We start from the raw sequence: 15,384 nt of genomic DNA on the forward strand, positions 1-15,384 counted from the left end.
GAAACAATGCTGAATGGAGGTGTTTAGCAAACACAAACAAGTCATTACTACTGCACCAGAAACTACACAAACCTAAATAATAATAGGATTACAATCTAGTACTTAACTTATAGAAAGTGAACCAAATACCGATAAAAATGCGTGACTGTAGATTATACGGGAGAAACGAGCAGACGAACACGCTTCAAAAAACAAAGACTCCTTTGTTACAGTTGACTGTACATTCAATTAATTGTGCTCACTCAGAAGGGGGTGGGAGTCTCTCTCCACGGGAACAAGATAAGCACATCACGGCAAAGACGGACAATGCAGCCTTAGGGGAACAGAATAAATGCAAAAAACTCCCCAAAAAGAATGAATAGAGGAAACATTCACAAGCACAAACAAATATTAAACGTGAGGGCTAACATTCTTTCCTTTTGAAAGAGAAAAGTGAATAAACCCATTCTTTCCTAGAAAATATAACCAGAGCTCATATGGTCTTCACCCATAAAATTACTATATAACCATTGTCCCTTCAGCACACACATTTTTGTTTACTTACACTGTACGCATTAAACAACACATTCTGCAAACAATTCGAACGCGTTAGGCAGCTGAAGTGTTGTTGGATCTTGTTGCTCGTACTCAGTATGTTAACTTTAATTACTGATGTTTAATTACTAATGTAAGATCAAATAAGTTTTGTTTATTTCTAACTTAAATAACCATGATCCTACATTATAATGACATTCTCAAGAAACCCACGAACACCCCTTGTTAAGGTGCGTTCACACGATCGAACAATGTTCGACGGATATAATTGTTACCAACTAGCAGTGGAAAGCGAAAAGGCTCGCTGATGACGTCAGAAGCGAGCACCAAGTGGTGTACCGGACACTGTCCATGTTCCCAGCATCGAAACGTCACACACTGTCTGGTGTGGAAGTATACGATGCTGCCAGGCACACGGTGAACAAAGTCACTTGGTTACAGGATTTTCAAAGTCTGTCAGTCAGTGTTGCAAGTATGGATACGAAAGTATCCTTTGGATACATTTTGATGTTGCTGGTACGTTTTTACGACGCTCGACAAAAGGATACGAAATTGAATAAAGAGGCCAAAAATGGATACGTTTTACTATATTTCTTAAAGAATTGGATACTTTTTACATCCACATTGTTGCAGTCATCATTTTTTTTTTTTTTTACAAAAAAGTGAAAACCATTCAAAAGTCATGAATACTACATCGTTCCCAGTCGTATTGTAGAGTAACATTTCTTGAGTGGGGGTTTGGGGGACGGTCACGGGAGTGAACGCGTCCTGGGCTCCTGGACGCGTTCTGTTCAGGTCAGACTCGAGACGACCGGCGAGGGCTCAGCTGAGCCTGGTGCTCAGTTACTCACTGACTGACTGTCACTGTGTCGCTGTTGCTTGGGATACTCAAGGAGTGATGAAGTATAGATCTAAGTGATTAGTGGATACGAAGTAAAGAATGTCTCTCTTAAACTGGCTTCAGAAAGGTAAAGGTAAGATCAAATCAAAGTGGCATAACGTACATACCTTGTTTTATGTAGTCTTGTTACAGCAGATTGAACAAAATATTTCTGTGATAGTTTCTTTTTGTGCAAACTTAAAGTTGCAAAGCAAAAGTGTACAACGACTTATGCTACGTTACATACTATTTATTATTAAATGATTCAGGAAAGAAGGATGATGGTGGAAATAAGAGCACTGCTAGACCCTCCGAGTCTGACAATCCTGAAGCAAATCCAGATGATCCACAGGCACAACCCTCATCCTCTGATGAATTAGGTGGTGTAGGTGAACAAGCAGCTACATCAACCTCTCTTGGGCCTAGTGTTATTTCTGGTTAGTCTATTTACCCTTATCACCCAGTATATAACTTGTTCAACAAAATTTTCTTCAGACAGTTTTTTGCATTTATCAAATTGTAGAGAGAGATAAAAATGGAATGAGAAAAAGAATGGGAGAGGTTAAATTAAATAGAAAATATTAAGGTGGAGAGAGAGAGAGAAAAGGAGATAATTATAGAGAGCGAGAGATGAATTTGGAAAGGGTGATAAAAATGGAGAGGGAGAAATGAATTTTGAGAGAGAGACCTGTAGATGAAAGGTACTCTACGTAACATTTAATCATTCTTAATTCAGGTAGGACTGGAGAAGGCGCAGTGGTGGAACCTGTCAAAGAGATTGACTCCGGTACTCCTGTAATTGTGGACTCTGAGGAGTCAAACACAGAGGATAGTCAGCCACCATCTCCTGTTGAATCAACCTCTCGTAAGCGTATGTCAAACCCTAGTTCATCCAAATCGTCAACACCTCCAGAAAAAAGTGTAAGGAAATATGCTTTGAAATGGTCAGCAGATCCATGTTTCTCCAAGTATGAGGGAGATAAAACAGAACTGAAAGGCAAAGCATTTTGTAATATTTGCTCTAAATTAATTGAAGGAACAATTTCTCATTTGCATAGACATCTGAAAACTAAATATTATATAACTAGAGCAAAGTCAGTGAAATCCCCTTCTATATCATCCCTGTTGAAAAAGAAAAATTTACCTGCGAGGGATGGAGAAAGATTTAGATTAATGTTACTCAAATTTCTTTGTGAACACAATATTTCATTTAATGTAATGGACCATTTAATGAAAGTGTTAAAAAATGGAGCCCATGATTCACAAATTATAAAATCTGTAAAATCAGGAAGATATACTTCAAGACAGATTATAGTGAAATGCATAGGCAGTGAAAGTTTGAAGGAAATTGTAGAATTTTTAAAGACAAACAGATATTCCATAATAGTAGATGAGAGCACAGATGTATCCACTACTAAGCAGTTAGCCATTGTTGTAAGAGTAGTGAACACTGAGAAATGTACAGTTGAGGATAAATTTTTACAATTACTAGATGTAGAAGATTCCAGTGCTGAAGGACTGTTTCAACTACTGAGTACTTTTTTTTATGAAAATAACATTCCATTTTCTAATATGCTTGGTTTTGCTGCTGATAATGCGTCAGTCATGATGGGAAATATGGGTGGTTTAAAAACAAAACTGCAGGGAAAAGTGCCACATTTGTTTGTTATTGGGTGCATTTGTCATTCATTACATCTCTGTTCTTCTGCAGCCTGTCTCAAACTCCCAAAAGCTGTAGAAGATTTGTGTAAAGACATACATAACTTCATTAATCACAGTCCTAAGAGATTGGTGAAGTTCAAGGAATTTCAAGAGTTTGTTAGAGTTGATTTTCACAGACTTCTATATTCCAGTCAAACAAGATGGCTTTCCCTAGAATCAGTTGTTAACAGAGTACTAGAACAATGGTCAGCACTCATACTTTTCTTCCAGTCAGAGGCCTTGGAATCACAAGTACAGTCTGCAGCACATATACTAAATGCCCTAAACAATCCTGTGTTCAAACTTTTTTTCTCTTTTCTTAGTTATGTACTTCCCATTATCAATAAGATGAACAGAGAATTTCAAAGTGAATCAGTCATGATACATACTGCTTACAAGAATATATGTGCCTTTTTACAGGACTATTCTCAGCAATTTCATGAAGAAAGAAATACTCAAATCAAAGTCAGATCCATTTGATGTAGAATTTCAGGACCCATCAAATTTTCTGCCTGAAAATGAATGGTACTTGGCTGCAAAGCAGAGACAATGATGGAAGATAAAAATGTGTCAGGAGCCTTGGATCTGAAGCTTGCAGGTTTCAGGTGAAGTGTTTAATTTCTACGTAGAGTTGTCAGAACAAATCAGTAAAAGGTTCAGAGGACTGAGCTATGTATTCCCTTTATTTAATGCCTGTGATCCTGTTGTAGCCAGAGTAGGTGCAGTTAAAGTCTAGTGCCACTCTTCAGAAAAATTCCCTCAGCTTATTCATGAGTCACAATACATGATGTGTGCAATAATGGATGGCGGTCACTTGTTTTCATGAAGAATCATTGACTACTTCCAATAACCCCGCTGAGTTTTGGTGTTCAGTTCAAAGCCTTGAAAGTAATGATGGAACACTTTTGTTCCCAAATCTGTCAAAATTTATGTTATGTCTTTTAGTTCTGCCTCATTCTTCTGCTGCAGTGGAGAGAATATTTTCTCAGATCAAACTAATAAAGACAGATACAAGAAATAGGTTGAATACTGAATCAGTAAATGGACTATTATTAAGCAAAGGCAATGGGGGAGCAGTTCATTGCTATCAATGGGAACCTAGTAATTTAATGATAAACTCTGCCCAAAATGTATTCAAGTGAAGCATATGTAGCTGTATAGACAGAAGACATAAATTTGTATTTTTGTAGTTTTATGTTTTTTAGTAAAGGTGGACGACTGTACGTCACTGTACAATCACCATCACCAGGCAACAGATAGCAACTTAGGTGCCAGCTGTAAGATGTCTGTCTACCAACAGGGTAAGAATTAAAGAATATTAACCCTAGATAGGAAATCCTGTGCCAAATGGCAGAGCTACCCTGAACTTTTGTATTTCCCGCCAAATTTTTTCCAACAATTTATACTTCTTTGGCTCAATTGGTGCTTTGGTGGACATTTCAACAGAAGTTCTTCATACTGTAAGGTGTGTAACGTGCTGCTCCTCTTCATCCACTCTTGGTGAGTACTCATGTATCCAAATGGCACAGCATTTCCTAATATGATAGTATATGGTGAAAAATATATTTTTTTTTTTTCAGAAAAAGGCCATTACTGCATGTAAACAACATAATGACTATGTTTTGAGAGTGTAATAGCCTATTAGATCTTGTACATAGTGAAACATGACTTACATTAGTCCATATATAGTATTATTGATTTATTATTATTATTTTTTTATAGTGTGATAAAATGCCCAGGAAACGTAAGAGAACACTGTCCAGGTTCGACTTAGATGCCTTGGTGAACACCTCAGCTTTTGATAGGGTCTTGTACACTACCCATGATGAAGGAACGGACAGTGACATTTCTCATTATGGGATTACTGAGTCTCCCCACCACTCCCCTAGGGCTGGCCCTAGTAGCAGGTAATTGTATTTGTTTCATATTGCATTCACACATTGAAAATATACTAGAAACAAAGTTATTTGAAAGAAAAAAAAAGTTTTATTGCATATACAAGCATAAAATTCACCAGAATATATCGTCATAGCTGAAAACTCGTGTTTGCTGCTGAAGTGTATATAATAATATGTCCGTTTTTTTATTTATTCCTGACCGATGTTTTCTGTGGTTTCCAGGATGAACAAGGTGCCTAGGCACATTCTTTATAGTTCCTAGTTCATATATTCAAAAGCATTTTTGCTGAATGACGTGTCTTTATCATTACAGTACTCAATTGATAAAAGATCTTTTTTTATATAAAAGTTTTTTCTAATAAGTCAAAAGTATATTCTGTTAAGTTTGTCATAATTGAGGGTGATATTTGTTCCAGAATACTCTTTTTTTACTTTTGTATAGTTTTGGTAAAATAAAGCATGTTTGAATATTTTTTTTTTTAATTTTTTCCTACAATGATTCCATATGGATACAGGATTTCCTATAGCGTTACGCGCAGGTACGATTTCCTATCTAGGGTTAATGAATTAAAAATACTTTTATTAACCACATCCTCATTAACTATAACGCATTATTTAAAAAATATATTGGATACATTTTGGATACTATTTCATATTATTTGGATACGTTTTGTACATTCTGGATACGTTTTTGGATACATTTATATTTTTCCCACTTGCAACACTGCCGTCAGTTCACTAGGTCTCAATTGTCCTGTTAACATGGCCAGCAGTACCTCAGTCAAGGAGAAAAGTTGCCACTGGGACAGAAAAGAGACCCTGCTACTAATACAACTATACCGGCAAAATCCATGCTTATGGAATGTCAAGGCTGATATGTACAAGGATAGGAACAACGGTCGCGGCCATCAATGAAATAACGGCGGAATGAATAGAAGTGGATTATCTGTTACTGCTTCTGAAGTGAAGAAAAATAGAATCCATCCGTAGTCAATATAGGGCGAGCTACGTAAACTGGGGAAATCAAAGAAGTCGGGGGCTGGTGCTGACGACATTTACATCCCATATTATGGTGTTTTGATGACCTTTTGCTTCCTCAACGATGGCGACAGCATGAGAGAATCCGCGTCAAGTATGGATAGCCAAGTGTCTCATGTGCCTGCAGAAGTGTCTGATCATGAGGTGAGTACGTAATTGTCGTATATCTGTCTGTTTACCTGTCTTACAATGAGAAAACAAAAAAATATATAAACCAAACCATGGCCATATTTTCTTTATTGCCATAATCCACCTTTATAATACATTTTGTCAACAAAGCAATGTAAAGTATGTTCAATATGCAACATTGGTGATTTGTATTATACATTACTATTATAATTTTATCAGGAGTTATTGTAATCTAGCCTCATGTATGTCTGTTTTAACAGATCACAGCACCTTCTCATTGAAATATTTCATATACAGAACGCGTACAATTGTGCCATTGATGGTGGAGGCTTGTTGCTCATACTGAGCGGTAGCATTCCATGGATGTCTTCAGTGTTTTCGTTATTTGCATCCGAACACACATTTGGGGTGACAGGTGCTGTGCGAAGGTAATATGTAGTGCAGTGCAAGCAAGTACTGTTTGTACTACTTTGTTGGTTCAAGGTTAATGAGTTTATGAAACACTTCAAATCTGTTAGCAAGTATTCCGAATGCGTTTTCTACGGTGCGTCGAGCTCTTGACAGTCGGTAGGAAAACACACGTTGCTCAAGGTTTTGATTTCGATGAGAGAAAGGTTTCATGATATGACACTTCCGAGGAAATGCATCATCAGCAACGATCACATATGGTAATACTTTTGAGCTGTTAGGGAGTATCTCATCATCTGGCATACCCGCAGATCCTGCTTCAATATGCTGGTTGAGAGAACAGGTATCCCAAACTACACCATCCGACACTCGTCCATTAGTGCCCACGTCGACATATATGAAGTTTGAGTCTGCATTGGAGACAGCCATTGTAGTTGTAGTAGAAGGAGCCGCTATCAAGTGGTGGCCTTATCAGGATGTGCTTACCGTCAACTGCTCCGATGCAATTAGGAAAGTTCCAGTTATTGGAAAACCCTTCTGCTACACGTATCCACTCCTCCGCTGTTTGGGGTGTCTGTTAATATGAGAAGAATGTTAAGGTTTTTTAAGCATTCTCGATATATATAAACTATTATCTCTCTCTCTCTCTCTCTCTCTCTCTCTCTCTCTCTCTCGTGTGTGTGTGTGACAGGAAATTAAGAAAATAATACACGTTGGCATACACTAATGGCATTTATCTAGATTTTCAGATTTTCAATGATCCTATACTTCAACAAAATGAACATGGTTCTGTAACCCATACAACACCAACGCCTGTCACACCTGTCCCAAGCACATCACAGGATACTGTATGACTTCAGCACGCATGAGTCTTCACGCATTCAGACTCAAAGTACCTGAGGGAGAAAAAAGGTCTCTACCCACTAACGAGAGGCAAGTGGTGCTTCAAGAAGCCCTTCATCAACTGGAAGGAACTATCTGATCGGAGAAGGGAGGATATGATGAAGAAAGTGCTTTGGTGATGTTGTTAAGCAATGATTTGCGGAAGATGAATGAAGAAAAAGAGGATCCATGCACAGAAACTAATTTCTGAGGTCCTTTATCTGGGAAAATTAGGGGAAGCTCACGTTTTCAACCAAGGTTGTTGTCTAATTATGTATGATATAATTATGTCTTTATTGAAATTGGCATTAACATGTTTTAATAAAGCTGTGAAAGTAACAGTCATAGTATGTGTTTGTCCCAGGTTTAGAACTATTCATGAAGAACTTTACATATGTGTAAAGATGTAGTTTACCTGACGGGTTGCGCCTTCAAGGTGGGTAATGTAATGAGTAGCCAAACATCAAGCACGTAGCTTTTTCACATACACATAAGATGTATATTTATGTAATTAATCTCGCGTCTATGCTCAACTGTAGGGATGTATCACATTATGCAAGTCATTTCATTACCTTCATAATATTATATGCACCGTCACAATCAAGCATTACTTACCTTAAGTATGGATCCTTACACATCATAGATGGCCTTGCACGTATCAGGAATGATTGCAGACAGACTCGGTTTTGAAATTCTTGTACTGTATTGAAGGGCACTGTAGAGCACCCGGTGGAAAGATACATCAACGTTGCTTCCAGACGTGCTGCAGGTGAAATGCTCTCCCCTCATACAGGTGTCCTGCTTGGTTATAACAGGTTTAACCTTTTCCAGTAAATCGTAGAAAGTATTTGGTCCATGCGCATACAGTTCGTGAAGTCCGATTCATAGCCAGTTTTCAATTCTAAAAATGGTTGCATGGCTTCCCCTTCATTTCGTTTGTGCAACCAGTCCTTGCACCATTCCCTTCTTGGCATCTCCTCCTCCTCCCCTCACAGATTACAGCAATGATCATACTGCATATAGCAATTTTTTTTTTGTTTTTTCCTGTGTACCATGGCAGTGATGTGCCTGCACCAGTCCAAGGCCACACACTGAATTAAATGCCTGAGTTACCAACGGACATCACTCGAACATTGTCCACCGGTCTATGTTTCCCCTGAGCAGATTCGAAACGGTGGTAAACACCCCTCATCTAAGTACCACTGCTTGTTGCCAGATCCGCTTCCATCGTTTCACCGCTTATGACGTCATCCTGCTCTGTGATATGGTAACGATTTTGTCCGTCGAACATAGTTCGATCGTGTGTAAACGCACCTTAAATACGAATAAGTTGAGTTGCGCAGGAAATGATGAAAAGAGCCAACTGAGAAATAAATGAAGTGATTATGCACGATATCCGAAAGTAGGCACAGTGACAATCAGATGAAAGTAAAACAAAATATTGCCATACACAGTAATTACATACTATATTTCTTTTTATACAAAGGACAAACACTAGTGGTTGGATATTGTGTGTTTAATTCACCTAGTCATTGCGTATGTGTACTATATGCATATATGAGTTAGAATACAACGAAAAAAAGGACCGAGAAATACCTGTGAACCATTAAAATCAACAACAAATATATAATCTTTCACACAGTATGTATACCACAGCTTCACATTCGGTCGATAGGAACAACATCGCATATTACACTTCACTGGCAGAAGCATACAAAGGCTTAGAGGATTAAATGTTATTTATTGCTGTTGCTCCCAAACGCGAGCAACTGAACGATTTCATATATCAAATATATCGACAACAGGACACATCCATTTCGAGGCCGTTTAGAGCCTCGCGTTCTTCCATCTTCCATTACCTTCTATCTCATTTGCTTTCTGTATTTTTCTTTTCCCATGAGGTATTCACCTTACTTCACCCCATCTCTCTCTGCACTTCAACGTATACCTTTTCTTGCTGAGGTGACGACGAGTAAAAATCGGAAAGAGTTTTAATGCTCGATAACTTGGTTACAAAGAACGTTTTCTGAACGAACCAACTGAAGCAGATAAAATTATCAAAAACGGTACAGACAAAACTTTGTACGCACATACAGTACATAAAAAATCATTTGTGGGTCTGTGATGACTTAGCATTATTTACAAACATGAAATAAGCATATTCGTAAATAATGTAAGAGGTAAGCCATAAGCTACACCAAGAATAGTTAAAGCTTCACATTCATTCAGCAGAGTCCCATCCACCTGAAGGTAGAAAAATACGTACACAAGGAGAGTAAGAATTACATGACCATACCCGAAATAAATGGATTTTTTGTGCTGCAAATATTTACTAACGTTGTATTAACGTAATTAAGCTAGATGGAGAACCAGCTTCTGGTGAGGGCTGTAAAAACGAAAAAAGAGAGAGAGAAAAAAAAGAGAAACTCTTGGGGGGGGGGGATAACTTGTAAAGCAGAAACAATTTGCAAAGGAATGGACGGAGTAAGAGGCGCCGAGAATGGCGGAAGACAACAGAAACGTGAACAACACCAGTTGGGAAAAGAGACAAACTCGGCATTGTAAATTATCATAGAAATATACAGATCTAGTAAAATAAAGAAATTCATTGGCAAATATGAGAAAGCCTACAGTGGCTAGCCTGACACTTAAACTGTCTATCTGCAGTCTATATCTCCAAAACAAATGCTTTAAACGGTAAAAATGGTATTACCACACTTATGAAATTCATGTAATTAAAATATCTTTGAAAAGTGCATGTCTAACGGAGTAATCAAATTAACAACATTTTCGCAACAAACACTACAATGAGATAACTTGGACGATTTTATTTTACTGAAATGAATATAGAAACGTTTCCTAAACAATACACTGCCAGGGAATGAAATATCTATGAAGTCATTCATTATTGGTGAAACTGTACGTCAGTGATATAAAAAAAAATGTGCTTTGGTAACTGGCACAGAAAATTAGTCAAGGCAGTTTATTTCAGCATGGTTAAATGACCCCAAAATTTATGTTCATGATACGTGAATAATTAAATTTACCTCTGACATGGAAATCAAAAGATGCATTTAATTTCGTTTAAATACAGGAAAATTTCCGGGGGCAAAATAACTGAGTTACCCATTACAATTCTACTAAAGTGTGTTTTTATGCACCCGAAATGAAGGGATACAGCAGTTAGTGCTAAAATTAACTTTTCTTGAACAGAAATATGGAAAATTTCCTTAAAAATAGAGGAGCCGCAGGGATAACAGGAAAATTATCCTTTGCGCTGCAAGTGACGGGACTGTCGAGTAAAATAACACCTCCAAAATAAGGTTCAAAATTGCAATAGAACAAAAGTACAAAATTATATCTCAGAAAGGGGAAGAAAGAGAACGAGAGAATCATATGCTTCTTAAATATTAACAAAACGTTCCGGAAAGGACAATCCTAACGGACGAAACGCCTGCCACTGCTAACAGACTAGACAAATAAGACAATCAGCGAAGACCCCACTGAAATAATACTAACAAAGAAAAAACACCAAGAAACATCTGAAGTAAAATTACAAATGATACTATTATTATTTTTTTAAAAATCTAGGAAACGTTTAAACTATATAATTCGCTCTATTTTAGCAAAATATCATCAGAAAATGCCCTCCCCAATCCTCCCACGAAAAAAAAAAAGTAAAATTCAGTGCAAACACAATATGAACTGAAAACAAAGTATCCTCATACTGAAAAATCCAGAAACTTTAAATCTTACAATCATGCTTTCTGAACTATCTTCTATTCGTTAACAAAAGACATGGACCGAAGAAACAAGTGCAGGTATCATTTTCATTTAAATATACTCTTTGTAAAACTAGTTAAGAGGAATGATTCTCAAAACTGAATGGAAAGAGAATCAACGACATTACTATTAGCAAAACATCTTACAGATATAATTTTCTAGTAGCACAGGTAAAAAAGAGAATTTTGAGTAGAAAACGAAACATAACTCACCCTAACAACAAAGTAAGGCATTTCCAAAATTAAAACTAAAATATTCAAGTTAAGAAACAAACATTCTGGCATTATACATACTAGAGAGGTCAGAGTAAATATGAAAAGGTAATAAGTCAGACTGAGAGGAAAGGGCACAAAGAACCATAATGAGGTTACTAGACCATGAGCTTCTTTCGAATTGAACATTTCCAAAAGCTTGCTTTTTTTTTACAGGCACATGAGAATTAGTAAGCACAAGCATCAAAAACTTAAGAAATAAAATACAGAGTAAGACTTTGATAAAATGAAAAGCAAAATATCAAACAGATAAGTGGAAATGCTCTCCAACCCCCTGACCTTCCAAAAATTATAATGTTAATAGTAAGACTTTGTATGCAAGGGTCTTTCCTTCCTCAGATATATTTCATCTAACGTGATCCTTGTACGTTTATCTTTGCTTTGACATATCTTCCTCCGCCCCATTCTCTTTCCTTTCTCTTTGCCAAAATCTTCCAATTTGCTAGTGGGTCATCACTCTTAAAATATGGGCGTAAAACCTTTATTTTGGTTCGATCAAAGCTTGTTATTAGCTCGCGAGGGTTTAACCATTTCTTCTTGTCAGCACGAATTTATTTTGGTTTCCAGAGCCCTGAAGCAAGGTAGTTCTTACATATCAAACCTTCCCTATTTATTGCAAGTTAAGTCAAGGTTGTGTACCCCTTTCATAAATATAAATACCTTAATTAAGGGAAAAACAAACATGCCTTGGTAAAGGCAATGAAATGGACTGATTTTATTTTACAGAGGACAGAGAGTTACCCTAAAATGTTTTTAAACGATATTTTAGGACTTACGGATGATGTGAAACGAAAATGGGATGTGGCGTAGAGAGAGAGAGAGAGAGAGAGAGAGAGAGAGAGAGAGAGAGAGAGAGAGAGAGAGAGAGAGGGGTGGGGTTGAGAAAGGAGGAAAAAAAAGAGATGAGGATGAGGAATCATGTGACTGCGGGATACGATGGAGGTTGAAGAAAATAAAAATATTATAATGGTCAAAGGCCTGGAATATACAGAAAAATAGCCAACAGAAGGAAATTGAAAAATGATTACCACAAGGAAACTGAAAAAGGTCATGGAATCTGAGGGTAAGAGAATCAATTTACAATCAGTCTGTCAAAACCCGCTTACGGTCCATGTTTTAAAGACCGAAGCAGAGATAATAGATTTTTGTTCTTGTTTTCCCTCCTCCCCCCACCCCTTTACAACTGGAATTTAATATTGTACATTGTTTAATTACAACCCAAATTTGCCTTGGTGATATCTCACTCCTTGTCTGGAGTCAACATAAATGAGTTAAAAGGCGCAGCACTCAGCATTTAAGGCTTGTTGATCATCTTATAAGACTGAATTAACTAAGTAGTAAATTGCATTGTGACTGATAACGATAGACTGGTCTGCACCGGGCCTCAAGCCGAGAACGAGTGAGTCAGGTTAAAAGACAGAAAAAGACGCTAGCATGTAAGTTGACGTTTGAAACTGTCTCGAGGAAAAAACAGGTAGAAAATGCGCCGAAGTTTCTTCGGCGCAATCGAGTTTTCTGTACAGCCGATACAGCGTATAATCAAAGCAACCGAAAATAGACCTGTCTTCGGTGGTCTCGGTATAACGCTGTATGCGCCGCAGCCCATGAAACTTTAACCGTGACCCAGTGGTGGCCTATCCTATATCGTTGCCAGAAGCACGATTATGACTAACTGTCACCTTAAATAAAATAAAAAAAAATAACTGAAGCTAGAGGGCTGCACTTCGGTATGTTTGATGATTGGAGTGGATGATCAACACACCAATTTGCATCCCTCTAGCCTCAGTGGTTTTTAAGATCTGAGGGCGGACAGAAAAAGTGAGGACCAAAAAAAGTGCGGATAGAATAAAGTGTGGACAGAATAAAGTGCGGACGGACAGACAAAGCCGGCACAATAGTTTTTTTTTTTTTTTACAGAACACTAAAAATTGTTAAGCGAACTTTTCAAAATTTTCACCACATCCGCACTAGAGTCCTACCAAATTACCAATGATGTATCTTCGAAATTACCGAAATGGATATTATCTTAAAATTAGAATACAAATATGAAAAATAAAACTAATAACACATTTTTACGCTTACAGTAGAGGTGCAAAATAACGAAAAGAATCCAAGAGCAAATTAATATTAATAAAGCATTAGTAATAAATAAATAAAATTAAATATAAAACGAACAAGAACGGAACATCGCCAGCAAAAAAAAAAGAAAATTAATTAACCTCCTCCTTGACTACGACAGAAGTCACTTTACTTCGGGAAACTCCGCAACGGTGATATATCTCCTTAAGAACACAAACCAATTAAACCACTGCCACGCTAAATCTCAGAATGAAAATGCAAGGTGTTCTTTCCTTAAAATCCAGTGAAGCTATCCGGTATTTTATTTTCTTAATACAATGAACAGCTATCCGGTGCTTCATTTTCTTAATGCAATTAACAACAGCAGCAGCAACAACCTCAGCATAAGTAAAACCGTGAATGGAGAAATATACACTTTTGTACTCCAATTTCCGAGGACCGACTGGAGTCGACTATCAGCTATTCATTTCTACTTTGGCACACATCTGCAAAGCTTTCTCTGGAATATATTCTTAACTAAACACGTGTTGTAAATAAAATTAAAGTATATAAATAAAAACTATAGACGAGAGGAAAAATGCATAAATGGTGAAACTGTTTCCCCGTTTTTGCATTTAAAACATTTCCCGTGTCTTTTGTTTTAGAACAGAATGACAAATCCTTCAAACGAACTCGAAAGAAAACTGTCATTAGGTCTGTATTTGTGGAGAAAGAAGAATAATTACTGAAGCAAATTTACGATCAAACAAACGTAACCTAGCCCCTAGATCTGTGGTTCTCAAACGGGGGTTAATTACCCCTGTGGGGATAATGAAGCAGTTCTGGGGGTAACGAGGCACTTTCTAAAAGTAATAGCTGTTTGGAGTAAAATGGCGTAAATAAATAAATTAATTAATAAATAAGACTGAAGTAAATACATACATTTTTATCATAATTATCCAAGTTATACCCCCAACATTCGTTTTCAATACCGAAAGAAAATAAAAATGCCATGAAGAGTCTTTGTGACATAAGCAAGTGAAACATAACTGAAGAGGAATGGGCTAGGGGTAGGCGTAGGGGTAATGGTGATCTATCACACCACTGTCGGGGGTAACGATACCACAAAATTTGAGAACCACTGCCCCTTGCACTGCCCTAGATCGTGGAATCAAGGCAGTGTTAACCGAATCTGTCTCCAAGACGGGCGTGACAATCAGCAGCATCTCGACGCCCGAGTTAAGGAAATAAGGCAACTTTTGATCAGCTGTTGATTTGAGATTTATTTGTATTTCTTGTTGACACACAACTCTGACGCTGATGAAAGGAACAAATGTTTACTCACTAAACAGTGTCACGCTCTTTGATTCTATCGTTTCATTTTGAAACACGGGAGTAATTGGGTATAGACTCAAACATTCAAAAGATAAAAAGAATAAACACAAACACATTTTGTGTTTCTAAAATTAATTCGTCATTTGCTACTGTAACAAGTACTTCTCCAAAAGACAGAATGCTATTCAAATTATTTTTGCAAATTATATCTTCTAAATTAAATACGCAGTTCCTTAAAAAAATACTCTATTTTGAAAGCTTTATCACGAATGGTTAAACTTTCCCAAAATAATAGAATACAAGTAATTTTCTGTGCAGCGCATAATGCTGTATGAAACTCTCAATGTGCTGCAGTATGAAACTCTCAGCCACGACCGGGCAGCGGTCAGTTGTTCCCCTGATGCGGTCAAGTGAAGATGCGTCGGTAGCTGGCACCTCTAGCGGTGCCAAACGCAAGATCATGGCT

At 37.3% G+C, this 15,384-nt stretch overlaps 1 protein-coding gene across 1 annotated transcript; it reads left to right on the top strand.

The window, feature by feature from the left end:
• Window positions 1-1,021: 1,021 nt before the first annotated feature.
• Window positions 1,022-4,437, top strand: LOC136844230 (protein FAM200C-like). Its single transcript, XM_067113228.1, has 2 exons — window positions 1,022-1,851; window positions 2,151-4,437. The coding sequence occupies exon 2, from the start codon at window positions 2,288-2,290 to the stop codon at window positions 3,593-3,595; it is 1,308 nt and encodes a 435-aa protein (XP_066969329.1). The 5' UTR covers window positions 1,022-1,851; window positions 2,151-2,287; the 3' UTR covers window positions 3,596-4,437.
• Window positions 4,438-15,384: the final 10,947 nt, after the last annotated feature.

The sequence above is a fragment of the Macrobrachium rosenbergii genome, chromosome 12 (assembly GCF_040412425.1).
Source record: "Macrobrachium rosenbergii isolate ZJJX-2024 chromosome 12, ASM4041242v1, whole genome shotgun sequence".
Lineage (NCBI taxonomy): Eukaryota > Metazoa > Arthropoda > Malacostraca > Decapoda > Palaemonidae > Macrobrachium > Macrobrachium rosenbergii.

Coding starts and splice junctions, on each gene's coding strand:
- LOC136844230 (XM_067113228.1), top strand. CDS start 2,288: ATGTCAAACCCTAGTTCATCCAAATCGTCAACACCTCCAGAAAAAAGT.